Source organism: Rhipicephalus sanguineus, chromosome 2 (genome assembly GCF_013339695.2).
Source record: "Rhipicephalus sanguineus isolate Rsan-2018 chromosome 2, BIME_Rsan_1.4, whole genome shotgun sequence".
Taxonomy (NCBI): Eukaryota; Metazoa; Arthropoda; class Arachnida; order Ixodida; family Ixodidae; genus Rhipicephalus; species Rhipicephalus sanguineus.
Window position 1 is genome coordinate 116,999,471 of NC_051177.1, and position 23,328 is coordinate 117,022,798.

The 23,328-nt window shown below is 44.7% G+C and overlaps 1 protein-coding gene across 2 annotated transcripts; it reads left to right on the forward strand.

Moving 5' to 3' along the window:
- Positions 1–2,498: 2,498 nt before the first annotated feature.
- LOC119383543 (uncharacterized) lies at positions 2,499–22,647 on the forward strand. 2 transcript variants are annotated; one of them, XM_049412572.1, is made up of 5 exons: positions 2,499–4,866; positions 6,317–6,421; positions 11,037–11,117; positions 19,882–19,986; positions 22,221–22,647. In XM_049412572.1, exon 1 carries the CDS (start codon positions 2,659–2,661, stop codon positions 4,864–4,866), a length of 2,208 nt encoding a protein of 735 aa, XP_049268529.1. In that variant the 5' UTR covers positions 2,499–2,658; the 3' UTR covers positions 6,317–6,421; positions 11,037–11,117; positions 19,882–19,986; positions 22,221–22,647. The 2 variants fall into 2 exon arrangements, with proteins under 2 accessions (XP_049268529.1, XP_037507682.1); XM_037651754.2 differs by lacking the exon at positions 19,882–19,986.
- The last annotated feature ends 681 nt before the right edge of the window (positions 22,648–23,328 follow it).

The following is a 23,328-nucleotide window of genomic DNA, read 5'->3' on the forward strand; positions in this document are numbered from 1 at the left end:
GTTTAAAGGAAGAAGCCATCAAGACCTTCGCCACTAAGGGGTCTGATAGCTTTGAGCACGTCTTTGGAGTTCTTCACTATGAAAGGGGCACGGATTTGCAACAGCTTCAGCTTATCCTGTATGAACAAAGCCACAGACTTTTTCCACGTGTGATTCTGCGAAACAATTACGCAGAAAGGGACATCCGGTTTGTGCGTCTTGGCGCTAAAAAATACTTCGAGAAAATCTTTTTTTTTTTTGCTTTTAGCTAATCTAGAACTGAGGCTAGAAAGTTGCAGTGTTTTGCAGAGATCCTTAGCGCAGCTCTTAAATGGACACTAGAGAGAAACAATGAATTGGTGTAGATCGATAAATTGTGCTCTGAGAACTCTAATGTCGTTAATTTCGCCACCATAGATTTATTATTAGAGGAGAAAATCAAGTCCAAAGTTTCATCTTTATATATCACGCCGAATTCTCCCCGCGTGACGTCACGGATTTGAAAGTGTATTTATCGTGTTTTGGTGCCATTGGCTCAACAAAATTACCCCAAACTTGGCATGTTAAGTCTATGGCCCCCTCAAAGGACAATGTACTTCATTCTTACCGATTAGGAACTACGTAGTGCCTAGTAGGCGCCGTCAAAACATGTGACGTCACGGCGAATGGTGCGGAAACTTCAAAGTGGCGTCGCCACCCACATTTTGTTTTTGCGTGTTTTCTCGCTTACTAAGCGCCTTCTAGCAGCAAGCGTGGTGTTTTTGGCATCATGAAAAAGTACTTTACTAATATGAGAAAAATCGTTTTGCTCTTTAGCATCCCTTTAACATTGGTTTGGTCATCCGAACATCGACACGATGTTTGAACACTGTAGAGACTGCCTCACAGGCTTTCGAAATATAGAGCTCGCCGGTGAGAACAGCAAATCCACCTCCTTTGTCGACCGGGAGCACGCGCAGGGAAGGTTCTTTCTCACAGGCGAGTATGCACGCTTGAGTGGCAATTTGGACGGCGCTTGCTTGCATTTGGACAGGACGTCGACGTCCTCACACATGCACCTCTTATCCTCGAATTCCGGAGCCTGGCGGGGCACACGACGTACAAATGGCACAAGCTCAAGGCGAGAGTGCTTGGGCTCGAGGCGAGCTTGGGACCCAAGGATAACACACTCCTAAAATCAGCTGGAAGGACCAGAGACTCGGGCTAGTGAATTCAGTTTTGCTGAAAACTTCGGTAATCGGGACCAACTGGCGGGACCAGATGAACTCGGTGACTTGGTTGGTGATGCGAAGGGATTGCCCGAGACTTCGTCTAGCTTTGCTTTTCTTTCTGCCCTCGTATTGTCCTTTGTGCCCTTGTAGCTTCGAATCGCTAACCGAACCGCCAATTGCTGGCGTACTAAGTTTGTTTCGACAGCACTTAGACCCTTTGTCACTAACGCATGAACCGCCTACTAATGATGGAAAGATTCGCTTTCTTGATATCAAGTTCACGTTCCTTGATCACCATACTTGCTTGCAGTATAAGCCACGCAGCAACAAGCAGTTCTTGCCATTCAGCTCAGCCCACACCAAACTCGTTAAAAGAAGGATTATTAGACACTGCCTAGACAACGCTATTAGCAAATCGTGTGAGCACAGTGTAATGGACAGTCTCTGGAAGCTGTCGTCCCAGCTCTCGGAAGCCGGCTACCCCTTGCACGTCCATGTGCGAGTCGCCGAGGGCTTGATAAAGAAATACAGTCATGCTGACCAAAGTCGTCGCTCCAACGCTGATGTCGCTCGAAATAGGATAGCTGCAGCGCCGTACTTACAGAAAATCTCGCATAACATGAAACGGGTAGCGTCACGTGCTAATGTGCGGGTAGTTTTCTCCGTCCCATGCAAGCTCAATTCAATTGGCAGACTCGTCAAGCACCGCAGAACGCTTGTGCTTGCAAAATAAGGCACAGGACTCGGTTCGTGGACAATAGAGAGGCGGTGGTGTACCAGATTCCCCTTTCTTGTGGAAAGCAGACCGTCTGACATACGGGGCGCTGTCTGAATGATAGGTCACGAGAGTACTGCAATGCTGTGAAGAAGGGCAACAATGGGTGGCTTGCGATACATTGCAGAGCTTGTGGGTGGTGCACGCCGTGTTTTTGACAACATCAAGGTGTTATCGACCAACCGTGAAGAACTAACCAGATTAATTGTAGAAGCCGCCAAAATAGCAAAGTTCGATAGCGATTGTATAAGGAGGCCGTCCCTGTCCCTGTCGGGTAAAGAATGGTATTTTTTTAACGTGCATTGGTTTTTTATTTGTTTCGCAGATCTTGTAAAAAGAAACAGTATGATAAGAAAAATGCACTTTTCGGCGCACTACATCTGACTGTAGCGTGTGAGTATTACCACCGTGCATATTCGTGCTTTGGTTGCAAAAAACCATTTTGTTGAAAGTTAGCTAGCGCACGCGCTGTGTCATCCTTTCTCGTCCTTGTCTTACTATGCGCTAAATATCGCTTCCTGTAGGAAGCACCCCAGCAGCGCCGCCTGGCGCCAGCCTTCTACAGAAGGGCAACGCAGATGCCTGCACTACGGTGCGTGTAGTGCTTCGGAAGCGGTGTCACGGGGGGCATCCTTGCGCTTGTCGCATTCGTGCCGTGCGTGCCTGGAGTGCTGAGAGCGTCCATCAAGAGCCATGGCCGAGTTTAATGGTGGGTCCTCCAAAGTTTCATGCGGTCCACGAAGAAAACCGAGCGAGCTGTTAGCAAACATGGGCTCGGCGAGGAGTTATTTCTCCGGCTCCAATATAAACTACCTGATGCCATGCACGAGCAGCGAGGGTCAACTTTGCCACATCTTCGGACACCTTCCCTTGTGGAACGAATTCTTCTGGCAGGTGGGTCTCGAGCTGAGGGAGCTCTCTCCGGGCGAACTGTCTCTCGTCGATGTGCGTGATGCACAAGTGCTCTGGGCGAACGAAGCGTACGTTCCCCATGGCACGCCGGAGCAGGTGCACGAAGCCGCCACACTCTTTCACCATTTGCTCACGCTTCACCACTGCGTTGTTTCGGTGTGCCTGAATAACTACATATTCGCGGGCCACGTTCCGCTCATATGCGACACGTTGCGCAAGAGCCCGAGCCTCAGAAAACTGGGGTTTTTCCTGGTGCAGATGAAAATTCAGACGTCACATAGCTTCGCCGCAACGCTGCCGCATCTGAACAACCTGCGGGAGCTCGATTTTAGCGAAGTGCACATCGACCAGACTCTCCTGGAGACTTTGTCGCACTTCCTAGCAAGCACCGCGTCTCTGAAGACATTCTCCATGGGCCATCTGCAAAGCCATTGCGATGGCGCGGTCGTCTTCTTTCGGGGACTCAAGCGGAACGCGACAATCACGCAGCTGTCATTTTGCTCGTGTCTACTGCGCCCTATATCGTACCGGTGTGGCCTTATTTTCGCAGATTACTTGAGCGAAAACCAAACCCTGCACACTCTCAGCGTGTCGTCATGCAACCAGTATGCTTTTGAAGAAGTTTGTCTTATCGTGGGAGCGCTAGCCACCAACAACGCTCTCTCCATGCTTGACTTGTTCAATTTTTGGTTAGACGACGAGAACATTCAGTCCATCTCCCGGCTTCTCTGCCGTAACCAAACATTGAAGACCTTGTACCTGGTCCAATGCTTTTTGTACGAACACGCGCAGCCGCACAACGCCGGCGCTTACGTAAACCACATAGAGAAATTTGGCAGCGTCTCCAGTCGCGTAAGTCCCTGGTTGGTGGCTCTCACCGAGAATAAGACACTGGTAAAGCTCTCCTTGGATCTCTCGTGGTTCAACAGGAATGAGTGTGAATCCTTGTTCAAGGCGCTCGCGTCACATGAGTCCTTACGTAAGGTCTACGGTCACCGCGTACGAAACAAGGACATGGCTGAGATATTCGAAGCCCTGCGAAATGCCGGCCTGCAGGAGCGCTTTTCGTTCGACATACCCCACGTGCTTCAGGACATTGCAGTTGCGTCAACAGCCTGCGAGAAAATATGGAGTGCCAGCGTTGACTCAAGCGTTCTCGGCGGTTTCGAATCATTACACAGCATACTGGGCGCGCTGCCATCGTGCAAACACGTGACGTGGCTGCAACTTTTACTGCGACCGGAGCAGTTCGACTACACGACAAGCTCCTTGATTACGACGTACCTTACGTCCACAACAGCACTCAGGGAGCTGGAACTGTACTTCGTTGGATTCGGGACCTGGAACGCCTTCGACAGGCCTGAGCGGGCACTGGTGCAAGCGCTGTCTGCAAACAAGACCTTATACAGGCTCTCTATCCAAGGTCTGTGCTTCGACGACACTGAGACTCAGATTCTGGCGGACATGTTGTCTTCAAGCCGCATGGTTATGTCCCTGAACTTCTACCCGGATGATCACAAGGCGACCACCTCTCTGGTCCAGAAGCTGTCGTTCAACATTTCAAGAAACTACACGCTCCTCGGCGTGCTGGTGACCAGGTGCGTTGAGCTCGGCAGCGACTGGTTCACCGTCGCTGACGTTGTGCACCGCAACAACTTGTTGGTGACGCGGGCGTCGCACTTCGTTATGGGAACGGATCACAAGTACTGCGCGGCAGCTTTGGAAATGGTGCATTTCACACCTGGACTGGTGACAAGAGTGCAGAGACTTGCATCCGTCGACAAAAACGAGGCCACGTTGCGGATCGACAGAAGCCTCAGGAGTATTTCCGAGCTGGATGTTTTCATGCGCATCGCGAAGGTCGTAAAGGATAGTGTGACTTGCCACAGGCGCGATGATGGTCAGATGCAGCTGGTGGACCTCAATCGGGACTGCTGGTTACACATACGGCAGTACGTCAAGATAGACGACATTCTGAATGAACAGTAGGTGCGTCTTTTGTTCATATGCTGTCGAGAACTTTTGTGTTCGGGCTGTGTCGCTTTCGCACGCCGGGACCGCTGAAATTGTCCTGGTGTTTAGGTAACACTTTTTTAACAGCACCGCTGAAATTGGCCTTATGTATAGCAGTCTTTGATTACTGTAGCTGTAGATGTTGTTCGGCAGCTTTTCACAAATCTTTGACCAATCCAAACGTCTCATTGTAGCTCTCTTCGGTTGTTATTCGGACATAGAACCCTCACAACTAAATTGCGGTGTTTTTTATTTTATTTTATTTATTTACAGAATACTGTCAACACTCCTTGAGGTTTAATATAGGAGTTGGTAGAATACATACATTATACAAACAATGAATGCAATGCCTATGCAAGGAAGAGTGCACAAGAATAAAAAGCACACTCGAGTAATGAAATCGTCACGCGCAAGTGTCGGGAACATGAGGATTAATAATGCATATTATATGCAAGCATGACAATACATTTCTTACAGAACCAAAAAGAATGAAGACGAAAATACAAAACGTTAGAATGCCAATGCTTTCACCCGTATGCAAGTAGTTTAGCACTTTGAACTTGGGAGCAGCGACATTAGATTTTCAACACGTTTTAAAAGCTTTTCTAGCGTTGGCTGTGCTACAGTAATTGGATCAAGCGCATTCTATTCTCTTATTACGTGAGGGAAAAATGAAAAACGGAAGGTCTTGTTGCAGAGGTATTCTTTAAGCATTAAGTCATGTTTCTGGAGCACTTTTTCTTTTAGAACAGCGAAGCCTGAAGAATTAGTTTTAAAGTGGTCATTCAACAGTTGGTAAAAAAATTCAACCGATGTATTTTTGCTCTGTCACGGCGTGTAGATAGCTCTGCTCGGTGCACAAGCTGGGAAGGAGGATCAGTTCGCTTGAAGCTGTTAAAGAAATCTTACTGCCTTGCGCTGTAGGTTCTTGAGCATAGATATGTTAGTATTTGTTGAAGGAAAGCACACTATATTCGCATATTCCAGGGCCGGTCTTAATAAAGTGATGTAAAAGAAACGCTTCGTTCCTGTGGTAGCGTAACGTAGCGTTCCTTTAGGGAAAAACAACTTGTTCATTGCCTTTTTCGTCACCTGATGCACATGCGCAGTCTACTTGAGATCACACGATATTGAAACCCCTAAATATTTTTAATATCCTCAAGTCACTGTGCGAAGGGTGACACCACTGAATGGGCATGAAAATTATAGTTTGCTTTTCTTTCTGCTTATGTTCATTACGACCGTTTTCTTTTTCAAAATTAACTACCATCTGCCAGTCTAGGCACCTGGGCTGCGTTGTGTATAGAGAATTGTTAAGGGCGACTTTATCGTCAGCGACTTTCATTTCACTGTAAATCGTGCAGTAATCTCCAAACAATTTAATCTTAACGTTTACCGTTTCTACAATGTCATCTATGAATAACAGGAGCAAGAGCGGGGCCAGAACAGATCCCTACAGAACACCCGACAGGACCTGAACATCGTCGGAACTATGCCCATTATATTGCGCAAGCTGGTAGCGATCTGAAAGGTAATAACTAATCCAGTCAACTACTGGACCACTGTCTAGCTTTTCTACGAGTTTAGTGATGAGTCTAGAGTGATACACGCGGTCGAAGGCGTTAGAAACGTCTACAAAAATTACGTCGATTTGTGATTGTTCGTTTATTGCCAGCCCAAAGTCGTGTGTAGCCTCTGCGAGTTGAGCGACAGTAGATAGCCCACTTCTGAACCCCTGCTGAGTAACAGAGATGAGGTTAATTTTTTCCGCATACTTAGTTATTAATTTTAAAATAATGTGCTCGAGAATTTTACAACCAGTGCATGTTCAAGAAAGTGGCCTGAAGTTGGACGGGGCAGAAGTGTCACCAGCTTTGCGTACTGGTACTACTTTCGCGATTTTCCAGTCCGCCGGAAGACTGCAATCGCTAATTGACCTTTTAAATATGAGAGGAAGATACCTGCTGATTGGTTCAGCATACAGTTTAAAGAAGGTATTTGGCATTTCGCCTCGACTACTTTTCATCAAGGTGTAAGAGCAGCTAAAAAATGCCGAGTGCTGACATATTCAACGACGATAGAAGTGATTTGCCTTGGTCAAAATGACGGGAACCCGCTGTAATCTTTAGGCTGTTATCAGTGCTAAAAACTGAGTGAAAGTACGAATTGAACTTATTCGCCTTTACCTTGCCCTCGACAGCAGCAAACGCGGATAGTGTAGTCCGTTTGGGGTCATTCCAAGTGAAACGTCCCAGCCCAAAATTCGACCATCAGCGATTGTATTGAAAAAAATTGAGCGAGAAGGTATTTATGTGAGAGTAATTTTAGTAGAGTATTTTCGTTCAGAAAAATTATCTGGTCACGTGACGGCCTTTTGAAAATTCCGGCGAGATGGAAAAGTTGGGTGGGAATATATTACGCGTGCTCACCCTTGAAACTGGGTACAATGGCACATTGTGTTTTAAATCATTCTATCGTCATTGTTCTTTCACGTGACGTCACAAGAAAAACTATATATTAATTTTCCGGCTTAAATAGGCTTAGCAAAGAAGCAAGAAAACGTGCAAATTCAGACAATTTTCGTAAAACCGGCGGCAGTGTTTCAGCCGCAAAAATTTTAGAGCTGTTTTACCAGTCAACGTAGTATCTGCTAAAAATATGTTCAACCTTTGTAAGCTAGCCTTTATTGAGATAAATGCTTGCAAAGTTGACAAAAAATGACTTTTTGGGGTGATTCACTCGTAAATTAAGTATTGAGGCCCTCGTGATAAAAATACGTGAGAGGGTTCTTTATACGCTCCAACGTCTTCACTTGTGATGTGGAAATTTTTATTCCTGTAAATTTTGTTTAAATCGAAAAAATAATTTTTGATGTCCACAACTAGTATCACTGGCAGGCACTACCGATGTTTGTCTTTTCTGCAGAACGCGTGCTTTTTCACAGCGATTTTTTGGGCTTGCATGAGGGCTCCGTTAGTGTTTCAAGCAAACTTTAGCAGCGTGATTTCGCATCAGTGTACACGCATATCGGAATTAGCTTACTTTCGTGCCTTCATAACTGGCTTTCTTGGCACTAGGGGGAAGTCAGGCAGACGAGCACAGCATGGGCATTAGCGTTTGGCAGTGGTATTTATTGGCTGACTCTGCTTCATTTTATGCCATATGGATGTGTGAATCACGTGATTTCTTGCTCTCGGGTGTTTCAAACTAGCATGAGAACAGCGTTTCATGGTTTACCAACACTTGCAAAAGGAAATTATGGCTTGAAAACGTAAATTTCTTGTTGTTCAGGCCTATTGCTTTCCGATGTGCCGTCCTCTGGTCGCATTTTCTACACCTTAATCGTTAATGTCAAAGTAGGCCACCTTGTCATTCATACGGGCTTTCTCACTTGAAGTTCATGAGTGTTGGAGAATGATGTAATCCCAACACGTTGTTCTGAAAAAGTAATAACAGTATCTGGGGTTTTAAGTGCCAAAACCAAGACATGATTATGAGGCACGCCATAGTGGAGGGCTCCGGAAATTTCTACCATCTGGTGTTCTTTAACATACACTGAAATCACACAGTACACGGCCTCTAGCATTTTGCCTCTATCGAAACGCGAACGCCGCGGCCGGGATCAAACCCGCGACCTTCGGGTCATCAGCCGAATACCGTAACTGTTACACCACCGCGGCGGACAGTGTTGAAAGAGTAGGCGGTTCGAAATGGTACAGTTGTCGGGTCCCTTTGACAGAGATCACCATGGCGAATCTCTGAGCGAGCTGGGTTCTCGTTTCTTCAATTTTGCAATGTGGCAACCAAATCACTGTAACACTCTTTACATTACTTTTGGTCCAGCCAAACAAAGCATGTGGTGGCGGAATCTGACCACCATGTGGCCTTCGTAGACTTGCTCTTGCTGCCGGATGTTTCAGTGGGCCGCCAACATCGTCGCATGCGCTTTTGACATGGGAAGTGACAAGGAAGTTCCACTCTGCTTATAGGTTGTGGTCCTCCTCGCGGTAACAAAGGTTCAAAACGTTATTTCTGTTTTAAGCATGTAGCCCTTTAGGGGCCCGGCTTGTCGTCCATCTACTGTCTGATGCCTCATGGTCAATATATACATACCTAAAACAAGGATGACAATGCTCAAAACCAGTGCAAATAAGCTAACAAGGTCTTAAATAATATGAGCTACAGAACTAACCAAGTATCAATCACAATAATTTACCTAAAATCACGGAAAACGATTCTGTTTGCCAGCGCCTACCAGTGACATTGGTTGTGGACATCAAAAATTATTTTTTCGCTTTAAACAAAATTTACAGGAATAAAAATTTCCACATCACAAGAGAAGACGTTGGAGCGTATAAAGAACCCTCTCACATATTTTAATCACGAGGGCCTCAATACTTAATTTACGAGTGAATCTCCCCAAAAAGTCATTTTTTGTCAACTTTGCAAGCATTTATCTCAATAAACGCTAGCTTAGAAAGGTTGAAAATATTTTTAGCAGATACTACGTTGACTGGTAAAACAGCTACAAAATTTTTGTGGCTGAAACATTGCCGCCGGTTTTACGAAAATTGTCTGAATTTGTACGTTTTCTTGCTTCTTTGCTAAGCCTATTTAAGCCGGAAAATTAATATATGGTTTTTCTTGTGACGTCACGTGAAAGAACAATGACAATAGAATGATTTAAAACACAATGTGCCATTGTACCCAGTTTCAAGGGTGAGCACGCGTAATATATTCCCACCCAACTTTTCCATCTCGCCAGAATTTTCAAAAGGCCGTCACGTGACCAGATAATTTTTCTGAACGAAAATACTCTACCAAAATCACTCTCACATAAATATCTTCTCGCTCAATTTTTTTCAATAGAATCGCTGGTGGTCGAATTTTGGGCTGGGACGTTTCACTTGGAATGACCCTTTGGCGCTTATGTAGCGCCAGGACTTATCGGACCCGCTTTAGATAAACTTTTGCACAGTGTGTCCGTACAGAGGCCCTTTCGGGTCTCGCAAACTTGCCTTTTAAGATCGATGTTAAGGCTGCTATTTTTGAACTAGCGCTTCCTAGCGTTTTTTTTAGTGTTTCTTACAAGCCTGATTTCGCGCTTAAGATGAATTATGTCGCGGGTGATCCATGGGTCTCGCTTTTTTGAAACCGTGTACTGTGCGATGTTAGTGCACGTTAAAGAACACCAGATGGCCGAAATTTCCGGAGCCCTCCACTGCGGCGTCCCTGATAACCATATCGTGGTTTTGGGACGTTAAACCCCAGATCATAATAATAATAATAATAATAATAATAATAATAATAATAATAATAATAATAATAATAATAATAATAATAATAATAATAATAATAATTAATATTATTATTATTATTATTATTATTATTATTATTATTATTATTACCTGTTCTGTGTGGGGATAAAGTTATATAAACAATGCAGGATAGGATGTAGTAAACTGTGCCCGCACTCCATCTACACTTTTACGTCCTGGCTACCACACGCCCTGTAGGTGGGACACCTGAAAATTCAGAACTCGCGGCTACAGGAGGCCTTGGGAAAGGAGTTAGCCGTGACAAGTGTATATAAAAAAAACGGGTACTCTTCACCGCCGCCTTGTAGACGGCCTGCAGTAGCAGTGGCGCGTGGGTGGGGGCCGCGTAAACATAATCCTCGCTACAGCACAGCCTATGTTCCGTGTGATGTAACTTGTCGGCGCAAGCGTCGGTGTATACGCACGCGCAGGCAGCGTCAGCCGCAAAGGCGAGCAATGCTGCGAGCAGCTATACGCACGGAGCGAACAATGCACTCTCTCCAGCGTGTGCGAAAGAGAATAGGGGCCGCTACGCTGTCCGTCGTACTCCGCTTCTGCCGCTTTTGCGCGCAGAAAAGAAAGGAAGGAGGTAAAAACGAGAGTTCGAAGATACTGAGCGAAGGGAAGGGGGTTGCGTTTTTGGTGCGAAATGAGTTAGTTTTAGCTCATTCCACGACAGCGGCGGTGTGGTTCGTTCAGCGTACAAAGTGAGGCGGTACTCGGGCGCTATGGAAAAATACTTATCTCAATATTATGGGCGTGTTCCGAGGACACGGCAACATCCCCTTGTACGTACATGCAATGGCAACACGCAATCTGTTTACGCAGGACTACACGATGCATTCGCGCCATTTCTGTCTGGCTGGTGCGCTTACTGTGGACACAGCCCGGCACATCATACTGCCCTGGGTGAGTTGTGCTTCTTTCTTGGGATATATGTTCGCGCTGTTAGCGTTACCCTTGTTGCATTCTCACGCTGATACATATGTGGGACGGTAGTGAACTGTCAGGATATTCTTGTTGCGACCTTGAAGTGCGAGTATGTGCGCACTTCGAGCACGTTTTGTGGTGCTGGTCTTATTTGTTGCGAACTCACATTCAGCTCAGGCGCTTCCGTCGCTCTTGACAGGTGTCACCAAGATAACCTGTTTGTTTTGTTTGACGAGCTGCGTAATTTTCGCTCGCGCGTGGCTTATTTTTTTTGTCAAATTGTTTTCTGCATATCAATGATACAACGCGGCAATCAAAGGAAGCATATTCTTGCTAGCAGTTGAATTATGTTATGATCTGCTTGCATGGTAGACCGATATACTTCGCCTTCACATTTTTTTTTACCTTTAAGAACTTGGAAGCGGAAAAATGTTTCCATGAACAAAAAACTTCGGCAGATGCCACGTACCGTGGGAGTCGATGTTATGCGAAGCATGCTGCGGGAAGGTGACTGTGGCGTAATTTTTTTCCTGGCGAAACGTTACAAAATGACGCTAGAGATCTGTATAAATTTTATGCGCACACATATTATTGAAGAGCCGCATATGTGTTATATAACCAGTTGTTTACAGATGGGTAACGCTGCCAACGGCAACGTGGGTAGTGCCAACACCAGAAGCTCTAAGCTGATATGTAGTGCTTTACTTGTCCTTTATGACAGAGAACACACGCACGTTTCACGAACCCGTGTGCATGTACGAAAGAAGTTCTTGACAGTTCTTGAACAAGGTCATCATCACCGTGATCAATGAATACCAGCAGCTGATCATGACTTGTTATCGGATCCGGCGGTAATCGCGGGGACGAGGGGTCCATGTGTAGTGAAGTATGAGGTATAGTACAGCTGTTGGAAATCGTGGATGCCTCGGTCATTTCGTCCACTAGTTGTCTGTCGATAGAGCTGGCGACATGTCGGAACCAGAAGCCCCCCTTCGCGTTGGTGAGGTATAAGCCGTCGAGGATGGTAGGCATGGATAGTGAAACGTCGACCAACATCGGTGGATAACGCTTGCATTCGTAGACTACCTGGGCGTATGTAGCCTACGCAGCCAAATCTACAAAGCGGCTGCCAATCAATCTGGCAGCATCCTCGGGCAGCATGAGGCCATCGCCCAGCTTCGTAAGAAATGAAGAGGACACTGCGTCGTTCTGGCGGACTAAGTGCACATTACGGTGTGGTGATGTGAATATCATATGTAACTTTCGTTATTGTATTTCTGCGGGGTCGAGCAATGCTTCAATATAGCTTGCTGAATCATTGGAACACAAATGTAATGTTTATTAGACTGCTATAAAAGCGGAGCCAACACTGGAACTACAGACGTTCATCTGATATGACGCCTGTATCGTAGGAGTACACATCGTAGGAGTATCATGTAGTGTTTAGTGCTTCCTTGTAAAATTAGAGAGCAAGCACCACAACCACAATTGACGTTGCACCGATATTAAGCCTGCTTAGGCTGTTTTTCCAAACCAGTTTATTGATCTGGCGTGGCTCTGTGGTAGAATACCTGATTGCCACGCAGAATGCTTGGGTTCGATTCCTGCTGGGATCCTAATTTTCATTCTTTTCATTAGTCGGGTCAACGCTGCCGATGAAGGTTTTTTTAATGCTCTCGCATTTAAGTTACCAATGCCTGTTCTCGCCATTCCTGGGTAGATATAAACTGTCAATCACCTGTGGCGCACACTCGTACACCGCGGCCCGTGGTAAACGGGTATGTGCCACACGTGTCTGGAGGAAAGGGTTTGACGACGTACGCGACAGGATTTTCATGTTATTCATGTCATGCCCCGACAGTCATATTCGTCAAATCCTCTTACCTTCCCATGCCAATTTCGGTATTCACCACGTTAAGGAGGCGATCATTAGAGCAACCAGAAGTAGGCGGCTAGATAGATAGATAGATAGATAGATAGATAGATAGATAGATAGATAGATAGATAGATAGATAGATAGATAGATAGATAGATAGATAGATAGATAGATAGATAGATAGATAGATAGATAGATAGATAGATAGATAGATAGATAGATAGATAGATAGAAACGCTCAATGTGCCAATGGTTCGCTAAGAAATGCTTCGCATTTAAAAAATACCATGCCTGCGCGGAAAGCGCAGCACAGTCACAGCGAAAGCTCGAAGAGCGGCATTTCTAGGGCCCCTTATAAACTCTATTGTGGCTACTAATACAAGTACACCAGAAACGTGCCCACTACGCCACAAATCATAATTCCTGTGACGTTGGGAAGCACCCATCACGATATCATTCGTCATTCTGCTGAGAAACGACGTACCCTCTGTAAGGCATTATGTGCACTTTGTTGGTGCAACAGTTGATGACGATTAAGAATTATGGCTGAGCCTTTTGTAATGGGTTGGAAGCTTTAAACAACCCACTAGTTACGTAATTCGCATTGTGTGACGCTCGGTCATTATTTAACTCTCCCACCACGCTTTATAACATACGTTAACGTGAGAAAGGGAGAGAGAGGGGGAATTAACTTTATTCAGACCCTGAGGAAATGGATCATGAGACCATTATGCCTATATGCTTAGGTAGCGCACTTTCGACGGGGCAAAAGAAACAGAAAGGACACGACACTCGCTACACTCGCAACTGAATTTATTTCAGGAAAAATACTTCAATATATATGCACACAAGCACCCCCGAGTGACACAGAAATGAACCAACCCTCAATATCACCTGACTAAACACAAAATTTTGCACACTCCTGTGAAAGGATACACGTGTGAAGATACGCACGTGTGAAGATAAACCGACAGTCAATGTATTTTTATCTAGGACCAAACTATCTGCTCACACTCAAGCGATACAAAAACCAAAAGTTAACGAAACACGAGCAGCTTGTACACTATAAAAACCATGCACAATCTAGGGTTATTGCAAGACGTTTCAACAAGAAATCAACACTCGCTTAAAACGGAAATAGGAGCAAGAATGAGGGCGCAACAGAAGCATTTCTACAATTTAAGGCCCTTCCAGGAACGTGACTTCCCGATGACTTAATGAAACTGATGGTTGACTAATGCAGCAGTCTTTTCGCTTGTTAATGTGAAACGCTTCAACTATTTCCCTGGTTAGTTGGTTTACATGATGGAAAACGACGGAGGTGTCATCAAAACAGGGGCAGACAGCCACATTGAGAACAGTGTCTCTTTATGTGTCGTTTTCCCCACCGGAAGAGATGACACTGGTCAAGTCCATGGCTCGCCGAGTGTCGGATGAAGAGTGTCCAAGATTCATCACTGAATGCGTGGATGTGCTTTCCAGGACAGTAACCGGTGACAGAAAACTACAACACGTAAGAACTTTGGTGAACTTTGGTGTACGGAACGACCTGCGTTTTCTTACTTCAGATAAGGAGGGTTGTACAGTTGTCATACCGGATGGACTCTTTCAACAAAAGGCTCTAGTAGCAGTAGAAAATAATTTTGTCCGTATTGACGTTAACGAAAATAAGGTTAAGCAAAAAGCTGTCGCTTTACTAGAGAACAATAATTTTCACCGTTTTGCATCAGCAGTAAAACGCGCAGGCAGCTTGCATCTTGAGTTATTCTTTTCCGCTAAGACACATAAGATTGTTGTTCCATTCCGGGCCATAGTATCCGAAAGAGATTCGTGGCAGTTGTGTGTGTCATCGTACCTTCAGAGTCACCTTAAGATATTAAAAGTGTCAGATCCGTTCGTCCTTCAAAACTCAGAGGCGTTAGTTGCGTATTTAAGCACTCATAACCCGGGTAAATGCAGTTTCTTCAGTATTGATGTGCAGGATATGTATTACAACATTCCGCATGGTCCCCTATTGTCAAGTGTAAGACACTGTATAACAGATGAAAACGATGAGTTAGAGTTCGTGAATAAGTGTGGTGTGTCGGTTGATGCTTTTATTGAATTGTTATCCTTTTACCTGAGGTCGACATTTGTAATGTGGAATTGTACCGTCAAAAACCGGGCATTACTATAGGCTCGAAAGTAGCCCCGGTTTTGAGCACAATTTACTTAGCTAGCCTAGACAAGACAATAGATTTGAACCTCAACGGACTTGCACTCAGGGTGTTCCGCTTTGTCGATGATTTTTTGGTATTTGTTAAACCGAGTGATTTCGAAAATAGAGTAGCAGAAGTTTTAGAAATATTTAGGAACAATAGTCAAGGGCTGGAATTCACGGTTTAGTTACCAAATAGTGATAAGCTGCAGTTTTTGGATGTTGAAATAGCTGCCGCAGCTGGACATGTATGCTGGTCGTACAATCCACGAACGGAAAAACCGTTACTTAGCTATAGTTCGGCTCATTCTAAGGTCGTAAAGAGTGGCATAGCATTTTCATGTCTGAGAGCAGCACTGACGTAGTCGTGCCGATAAAAGATAAGCGAAAGCTTCAGTCAACAAATTAGCAGGTTAAAAAATGCAGGGTATGAAAAACACGTGCTGTGTAGATCAGCAAACAAGCTCATTAGTTAGGTACGAGATAACTCCAGGAACAAAATGACAACAAAAAATGAAAACAGGAAAAAGATGGCGTCTATACCATATGCGCACAAAATTGCACATAACTTAAAAAATGTAGACAATAGGTTTGACCTAGAAGTAGTGTTCTCGGCGCCCAACAAGCTTGGTAAAATATGTGCAAGATTAGACCGCAAGCTTTCCTCAGCAGAAAAGACTAACAACAACATATGCACGATAAATCACAAGAGTAGGTTTGTTAGATGTAAATTGTCCGTTGTATATTGTTTAGCCCTATCTTGTGGAAAAGTATACATCGGGCAAACGGGTCGGTGTTTGAACACCAGGCAGTCAGAGCATAAGAGGGCCTTGGAAAAAAATGATCATTCCCACATAAAGGGACACTGTTCTCAATGTGGCTGTCTGCCCCTGTTTGATGACACCTCCGTCGTTTTCCATCATGTAAACCAACTAACCGGGGAAATAGTTGAAGCGTTTCACATTAACAAGCGAAAAGACTGCTGCATTAGTCAACCATCAGTTTCATTAAGTCATCGGGAAGTCACGTTCCTGGAAGGACCTTAAATTGTAGGAATCCTTCTGTTGCGCCCTCATTCTTGCTCCTATTTCCGTTTTAAGCGAGTGTTGATTTCTTGTTGAAACGTCTTGCAATAACCCTAGATTGTGCATGGTTTTTTTATAGTGTACAAGCTGCTCGTGTTTCGTTAACTTTTGGTTTTTGTATCGCTTGAGTGTGCGCAGATAGTTTGGTCCTAGATAAGAATACATTGACTGTCGGTTTATCTTCACACGTGCATAACTTATCCTTTCACAGGAGTGTGCAAAATTTTGTCTTTAATCAGGTGATATTGAGGGTTGGTTCATTTCTGTGTCACTCGGGGGTGCTTGGGTGCATATATATTGAAGTATTTTTCTTGAAATAAATTCAGTTGCGAGTGTAGCGAGTGTCGTGTCCTTTCTGTTTCTTTTGTCCCCGTCGAAAGTGCGCTACCTAACCATATAGGCATAATGATCAGTCACCAACTAGCCCAGCTCTCAACCTTATTGAATCATGAGAGCCTTATGGGCTTCCTTAGCCACCAATAGAAGTGCACTTGTGAGGAGTCCACTACCCTATAAATCCTCATAATTTTTGTGAAGTAGGGAAACAGCCACTATGCAATTTTTCGTCAGTCTGCGGAGAACCGTGGTACTCGCTAAACACCTGTAAGACATTATGTGCAATTTGTTGATGCTGTGGCTGATGACGATGAAGAATTATGGCATAGCCCTTTGTAATGGGTTGGAAGCATTCAACAACCACAGCCCACTGGCTGCGCAATTCGCTCTGTGTGACGCCTGGTCACAGAATTCGCGTTGTGTGACGCCTGGTTGTTATTAACGCGATAGCGTTAAAGAGCTCGTATCGCAGAAATTGCGCTGTCGGCGTCGGGGCCGTTGGTTGTGAGCGAAAAATCATCATCATGTCCGTGACCGAAAAATCGAAAAAGCTGCAAATAAAATAAATAATAAAAATGTTGGGTCTGAATGAGAATCGAACCCAGGCCGTCTGCGTGGGAAGCAGGTGTTCTACCACACAGCCACGCCTCTGCTTGGCGCTGCACTGAAAGTAACTTTCATGCTTCCCAAAAATACGCGCCCTGTATACAGGTGTCACAGTACGAGATGTAATATCGCAGTAGTATTGCGTGGTACAAGTGTACATTGCCATAGGGCGTCACACCATGCCACTATCATAACGACTTCGCGGTTTAAAGACAGCCACCCATTACAAAAGGCGCACACATTAGTGCGCGTATTCCCTTAAGACCACGTAGTGGGTGCATCGCAACTTCGAAGAAGTTTCTCGCGCATAATTGCTCCTGGTTTAAAGCATGCTACCCATTACATAAGGCACACGCCTTAGTGGGCGCGTTCTGTTAAACCCTCGTAGTGTTCGAACTGCGCAGTAGGAACAGAATATCGCTATCGCGTTCAGCTCTTAAAGGCGAAGCTTAAGCGTCCCCCAATTTTTTTTTACTCTTCTGTCACACTACATTACATACGTTAATGTGGTTCCTTCCCGATATGAAGCCTGTATATAGTGTCTATCTCCAAAGCAGTTTCATGTACCGGCATGACTTTGAGGTAGAATACTGGGCTCCCACGCAGAGGGCCCAGGTTCGAGCCTCGGTCCATCCTGGATACTGTGACACTTGTATACAGGACGCGTATGTTTGTGAGGCATCAAAGTTAATTTCAGTGCAATTCCAAGCAATGGAGTGGCTCTGTGGTAGAACACCGCTTGCCACGGAGGCGGCCTGGGTTCGATTCTCACTCGACCCTAAATTTTTTATTATTTATTTTATTTGAATCTTTCTCGATTTTTCGGTCACGGGCAAGATGATGATTTTTCGCTCACAACCAACGACACCGACACCGACGCCGGAATTTCCGCGGAACGAGCTCTTTAACGCTGTCGCGTTGAAATTGCAATTACGAGTATTGTGGACATTATTACCGTTTCACTGCATCGGGCGTTCATATATACGACACTTCCAGTGATTCTTTTCGGTTTCTTTATTTTTATCGAATACTGTAGTCGCAGTTTTTGATAATTACCGGGTATCATATCCAGCCGCGGCGGCATGGTTGCGGTGGCATTGTATTGTTCGGTATGAGACTGCGGGTGTTAACTCTGGGTCTCAGCGCGCCGTTTTCTGCCAGTGGTGGAATGCAGAAATACTTGTTAGAATTTAGGCGGAAATGAAAAAAAAAATCCTGGCGATTAAATTATCTCGGAGTAACTTTGAATATTAGTGCAGCGCGCCTGGGGGCGTGTGTCTTGTTTTAGCACGTAAAACTCTGTAATTTGACTTTCTGAATAGCGACAGCTTTAAAACGAGCCTTGTTGGCTAATTTTTAACAGGTTCTCAAGCCAGCCTCATTCATGCTTGTGCATACACCTGTGTATTTACTGTGTCCCTTCACTGATTACTATGGTTTCTATTCCCATTTGCCCATTGGTATTACGCAGTACCAAGTTAAGTGTGTGCCAGTACATCAGTGCGTCATGCACCAGCTATGGCGCCTGTGCAAACTCCAGCTTTCGATGAAGGTAGAATTAATGTGTCGTATATAGTTTAGACGCTAGCTAATTGATGGCATTTTTGTCTTCTTATACATTTTTCCATGCGGTGCAACAGCGATATACAGGGTATTCAAAATTAAGTTTTATGGTTTTCTTAAAATTCAGTACTGGGATGTGCGTGAAAACCACCTTTGGCAGATAATTTTTATATCCGGGGGGACACAAAGTGAGACTATAATTATCGCTGTCAGCCACCCATTTAACTAAGATTGCATAATGAACTTTTTAATGAATGCAGAAAGCGGGCATCTTTGTATTGAAAAGTCGGAGGCAGTCGTGTTTCCACACTATTCCACTTGGAAGAATTGTTCTAGCATGTCTGTGTCCCGAGATATCCCGCTGAAAAGTTTAATTGCGCTTAGCATGAATATGCATGCAAGACAGTGAGCACTGGCGCAAAGCTCCTCCCCGATGTGCCGCGGCAGTTGCGTGCGGCCTTTAATCTGACAACTTGTCGAAGGCATAGGCAAAGATTATAACGGTTACCCTTTTGCTACCGGCTGGCGATAGCAAGAAATGACTGCTCGTCACATCAGCGAGGAGCACTGCGCCGATCCTCACTGTCTTGCATCCGTAATCATGCATACCGCAATTAAACTTTGCAGTGGAATACCTAGGGGCACAGACATGCTAGAAGACCTTCCAAGTGGAACTGTGTGGAAACGCGACTGCCTCGAACTTTTCAATACAGAGATACCCGCTTGCTGCACTAATTAAAAAGTGAATCATTCAATCTTATTTAATAGAGCGGCTGGCGGCGATAAGTAATGTCTCACTTTGTGTCCCCCTGGATGCATAACTTATCTGCAAAGATGGTTTGCACGTCCTTCCCAGTGCTGAATTTCAACAAAGCCATAAAGCTTAACGTTGAACACCCGGTATAGCCGTGGCGGTATAAAAGTACTGTTGTTTTCGTTAGCAGCTCATTATTTACATTCTTCGATAGCTTATTGTTAATATTATTACAGAGAAGTGAAGTGCATACAGCAGTCCTAATAAAGCATATATTTGTCGTTCAGCATCGTGATAGTATACACAGAATTTGAATACGTTTGCAGATGACAAAACATTGCGACACAAGAGCCAGGCACAGTGTTGTCGAGCGACTGGCCAGCAGCTCACACCTTGCAGGATAACCAGCAGCAGCGGCGAAAGTAGATATTGTAAGACATTGAAATGCGTGAACGTCTGTTTCGGCTAAAAAGTGTGATAGCTTAAATTGAAAAGATAAAGAAGGAAACCTTAGTAAAAAGGGTTTATCGCTATTTCTGTATAGTGTGGAAAACGAGCTGAAAGCTTAACAGAACTTTCTGGCTTTCTTTGTTTTGCCATATTTCTTGTATTGTACACAGGTACAACGGCTCAGAATAACAGAGAGCTGCGCTAGTTGATAAGCATTCATTTTTAAAAGACAGGGCGTGCAGACACGGACACATGAAAGAAGTCAGCACAAATGCCGACTAACTACTGAAGAGACGCACAACAGCGGAAAAGAACGAAGGCACGGAAATTTATCTGCCCGTGCCCATGCAATAGGCGAACCTATCAATCCGGCACGCGTGGGGGTCTACGTGAAAGATAACTGTTAAGGCATTTGATTTCATCTTTATGCAAAGTTAATCGACGGTTGGCTCACGCGTGCGCTACCACTATTCTCAATATCCCATGCCTGAATCAGGCGCGTTTCTTCATTCCTATGCCGACCGGTACAAAACATCGCATTCATCGAATTTTGGCGTGCACTTACTCTCGACAGTGTCAAGATAGATTAGAATGTGAGCCTCCGGTTAGCGATCTCTTGTGTTCCAATAATCTCTGGTTAATGCAGCGGCCCGTCTGCCCTACGTAGAAGCGGCCGCACTTGAAAGGGACCTTATACACCACACTTGTACGGCAATCAGGGAATTGGTTGGTGCGTTTTACGAAACAAAGAACGGTCCTCTTCTTGTCTTTTACTCACTCATTCTTCCTCTGCACAGTGGCACAAATCTTGCCTAACTTCAACCGTGAAAACAGCATTAACGCCCGTATCTATTTCTTACTTTCTTTAGCCTGTGAGATACACAATGAATGCACCGTATACCTACGACACGTTTCTTCCTATCGCTTTCTGTCGATTAACTTGCATAAAGATGAAATCAAATGCCTTAGCATTTATCTTTCACGTAGACCCCCACGCGTGCCGGATTGATAGGTTCGCCTATTGCATGGGCATGCGCAGGTAAGTTTTCGTGCCTTCTTTCTTTTCCGCCGTTGTGTGTGAATTCAGTTTGTCGGCGTTTGTAGTGTCCTGCCTCCTTGTGTCCGTGTTTGCATGCCCTGTCTTTTTATAATGGCTGCTGCTGGCAGCTATGTGGCATAATGCACGTGCATACCTAGAGCGCGAGTTTGTGCTTTCGGGGTATTACGATATGAGGGCCATAACACATAATACAGTACCGATGTGAGGGCCGTAACACACTTTTGAATGAAAAAATGTGCCGCGCATGTCCTACACGTTCAATTGTTTAGCACTTCTGAAGTTTTACACAGCAAAACAAAAAGAGTATAAACCCGCTCCAGTGCGGAACACGAAAATAATTCATACCACATGGCGTTGTTTATAATGCAGTAACTGAGCATACGATCACTTTTTGTTTTGTTTTGCGTTCCGCTCTCATCTTAATATCGCCGCCGTAGAACCTCCGCATCGATTCAATTTTTAATAATGCATTGGTTCTCACAATTCAAACATCTGCCGTGACCTGCATTCACCTGGTATCGAAGAAAATCCGTTTGTAATATGCAATTTTGCACTCAAACAGCATGAAAATTTTAAAAAAAATACTAGACACGAAGACATCCCGCTGAAAAATAAACATGATGTTTTTAAGCCAAATTTTAAGTCAAGTTTACCTGCCATTTTATTTATTAAAGAATGAATCGCAGATCTATTGTGAAACTGCTTTCCTTGTGCGTCATTCTTATCAAATCGAGACAGAGCTGTGGTTTTCACTTGCAGCCGACATTCGAAACAGACCTTCACTTCTAAGATAAACTGGCAGTTTCATGGAGAAACTCAACAAAGTCGAAGTCATATTTGGTCAGATGTGCAATGCCTGCATGTATTTCGTGGAGATCGATGAGTATTTCTGAGGAAATGATGCTAAGCTTTCTCACATAACCGTAATAAGTTAATGGTTAGTAAACTATTGAAAGCTTAATTAGCAGCTTGTGAAAACATCTTCAAATTTCTAACTTCTGTGGCGCTGTATATTTGCACGAAATCGAACAAGGTGTATAACCGACTGAGAACAACCGTTACCAGGTAGAGGTTTTGTGTGATGGGCGAAAACAGCAGGCGATTTTAGAAGATAACGTCGAATGTGTCCTCTTGCTTTTCTTTTGCTTTCGTCAGGATGACAAGCCAGGAGCCCGCCCATCGCCTGACCCAAAAATTGTGAGGGAGACGACAACAAGGCGTTCTACTGCGATCGAGTGCAACAGCATTTGATGCTTTCGGTTGACGCAGTCCTAGAGAAAGCCCTTAATTAGTGCTTGACGACCTCCTATATTAAGGACCTCACATACCCAACTTGGTACGCTCAACACTTCGTCTCGTGCAGCGTACAATGAGAAATACCCATGGCAGCTGGGCTTCCCAGGTGTTTTGCCGGGAGGAAGCTGCTGAAGGTCATTGAAGAGATCAAAGGTATTTGTTAAGCACCAGAATGTAGTTGTCCGAAAAACATCGGACCACATGTTTCTCGTTTTCCTCAGTGCTGGCCATTGCTTTTAGCGCTGTTTATATTGTTTTACAATAAATACCTGTTTGTACACGTAAATGGTATCTGTTTCTCGCATGCCTATTCGCGATGGACATAGCCGATACATTTGAACTATGAAGCTGGTATGGTCCGTCAAGTCATATTCAACCAAGATGGTTCCGCTGGGCAGTACAATTTAACAGCGAAGCAGTTTTCGGTCGAGCCTTTCATGTCTGGGATCCGTCGTAATGCTTGTAGGCATCATCATACGCCACAGACATTGGGTGAATCCCACTACTCACCACTGGTCTACTACTAAAAATGAACACAACATTCCGCCCAACAAACTGGTATGTGCCACAGAAATCTGTGCGGCCTATCAGGAAGCTATTATCATAATTGCGCATGTGCCACAGAAATTGCGTAAATCCCACTACACGCAACTTCCACTGAAAAGGAAGAAGGCAAAAGTTAGCCCAAGAAATGGCGTGCGTGTTACCACAGTCACACCACTGTCACGCGATACTTTGTGGTTATAAAAGGTGATGGCTATACTACCAACTCAAAGCTTAACAAAGAGTGTTCAATAAAGAGCAGTGATACAACATACCGGAGCATCTTAAGCGAAGGCTTCTTCGTATACCTGCGTATAAGAGCGGTATGGTCAAGATGCAGTAAAACTATACCACCTCAAATCTAACATATCAGAAAGACTTGCAAAACATAGAAATGCGCTAGCCTGACGAAGGGAACGCCACC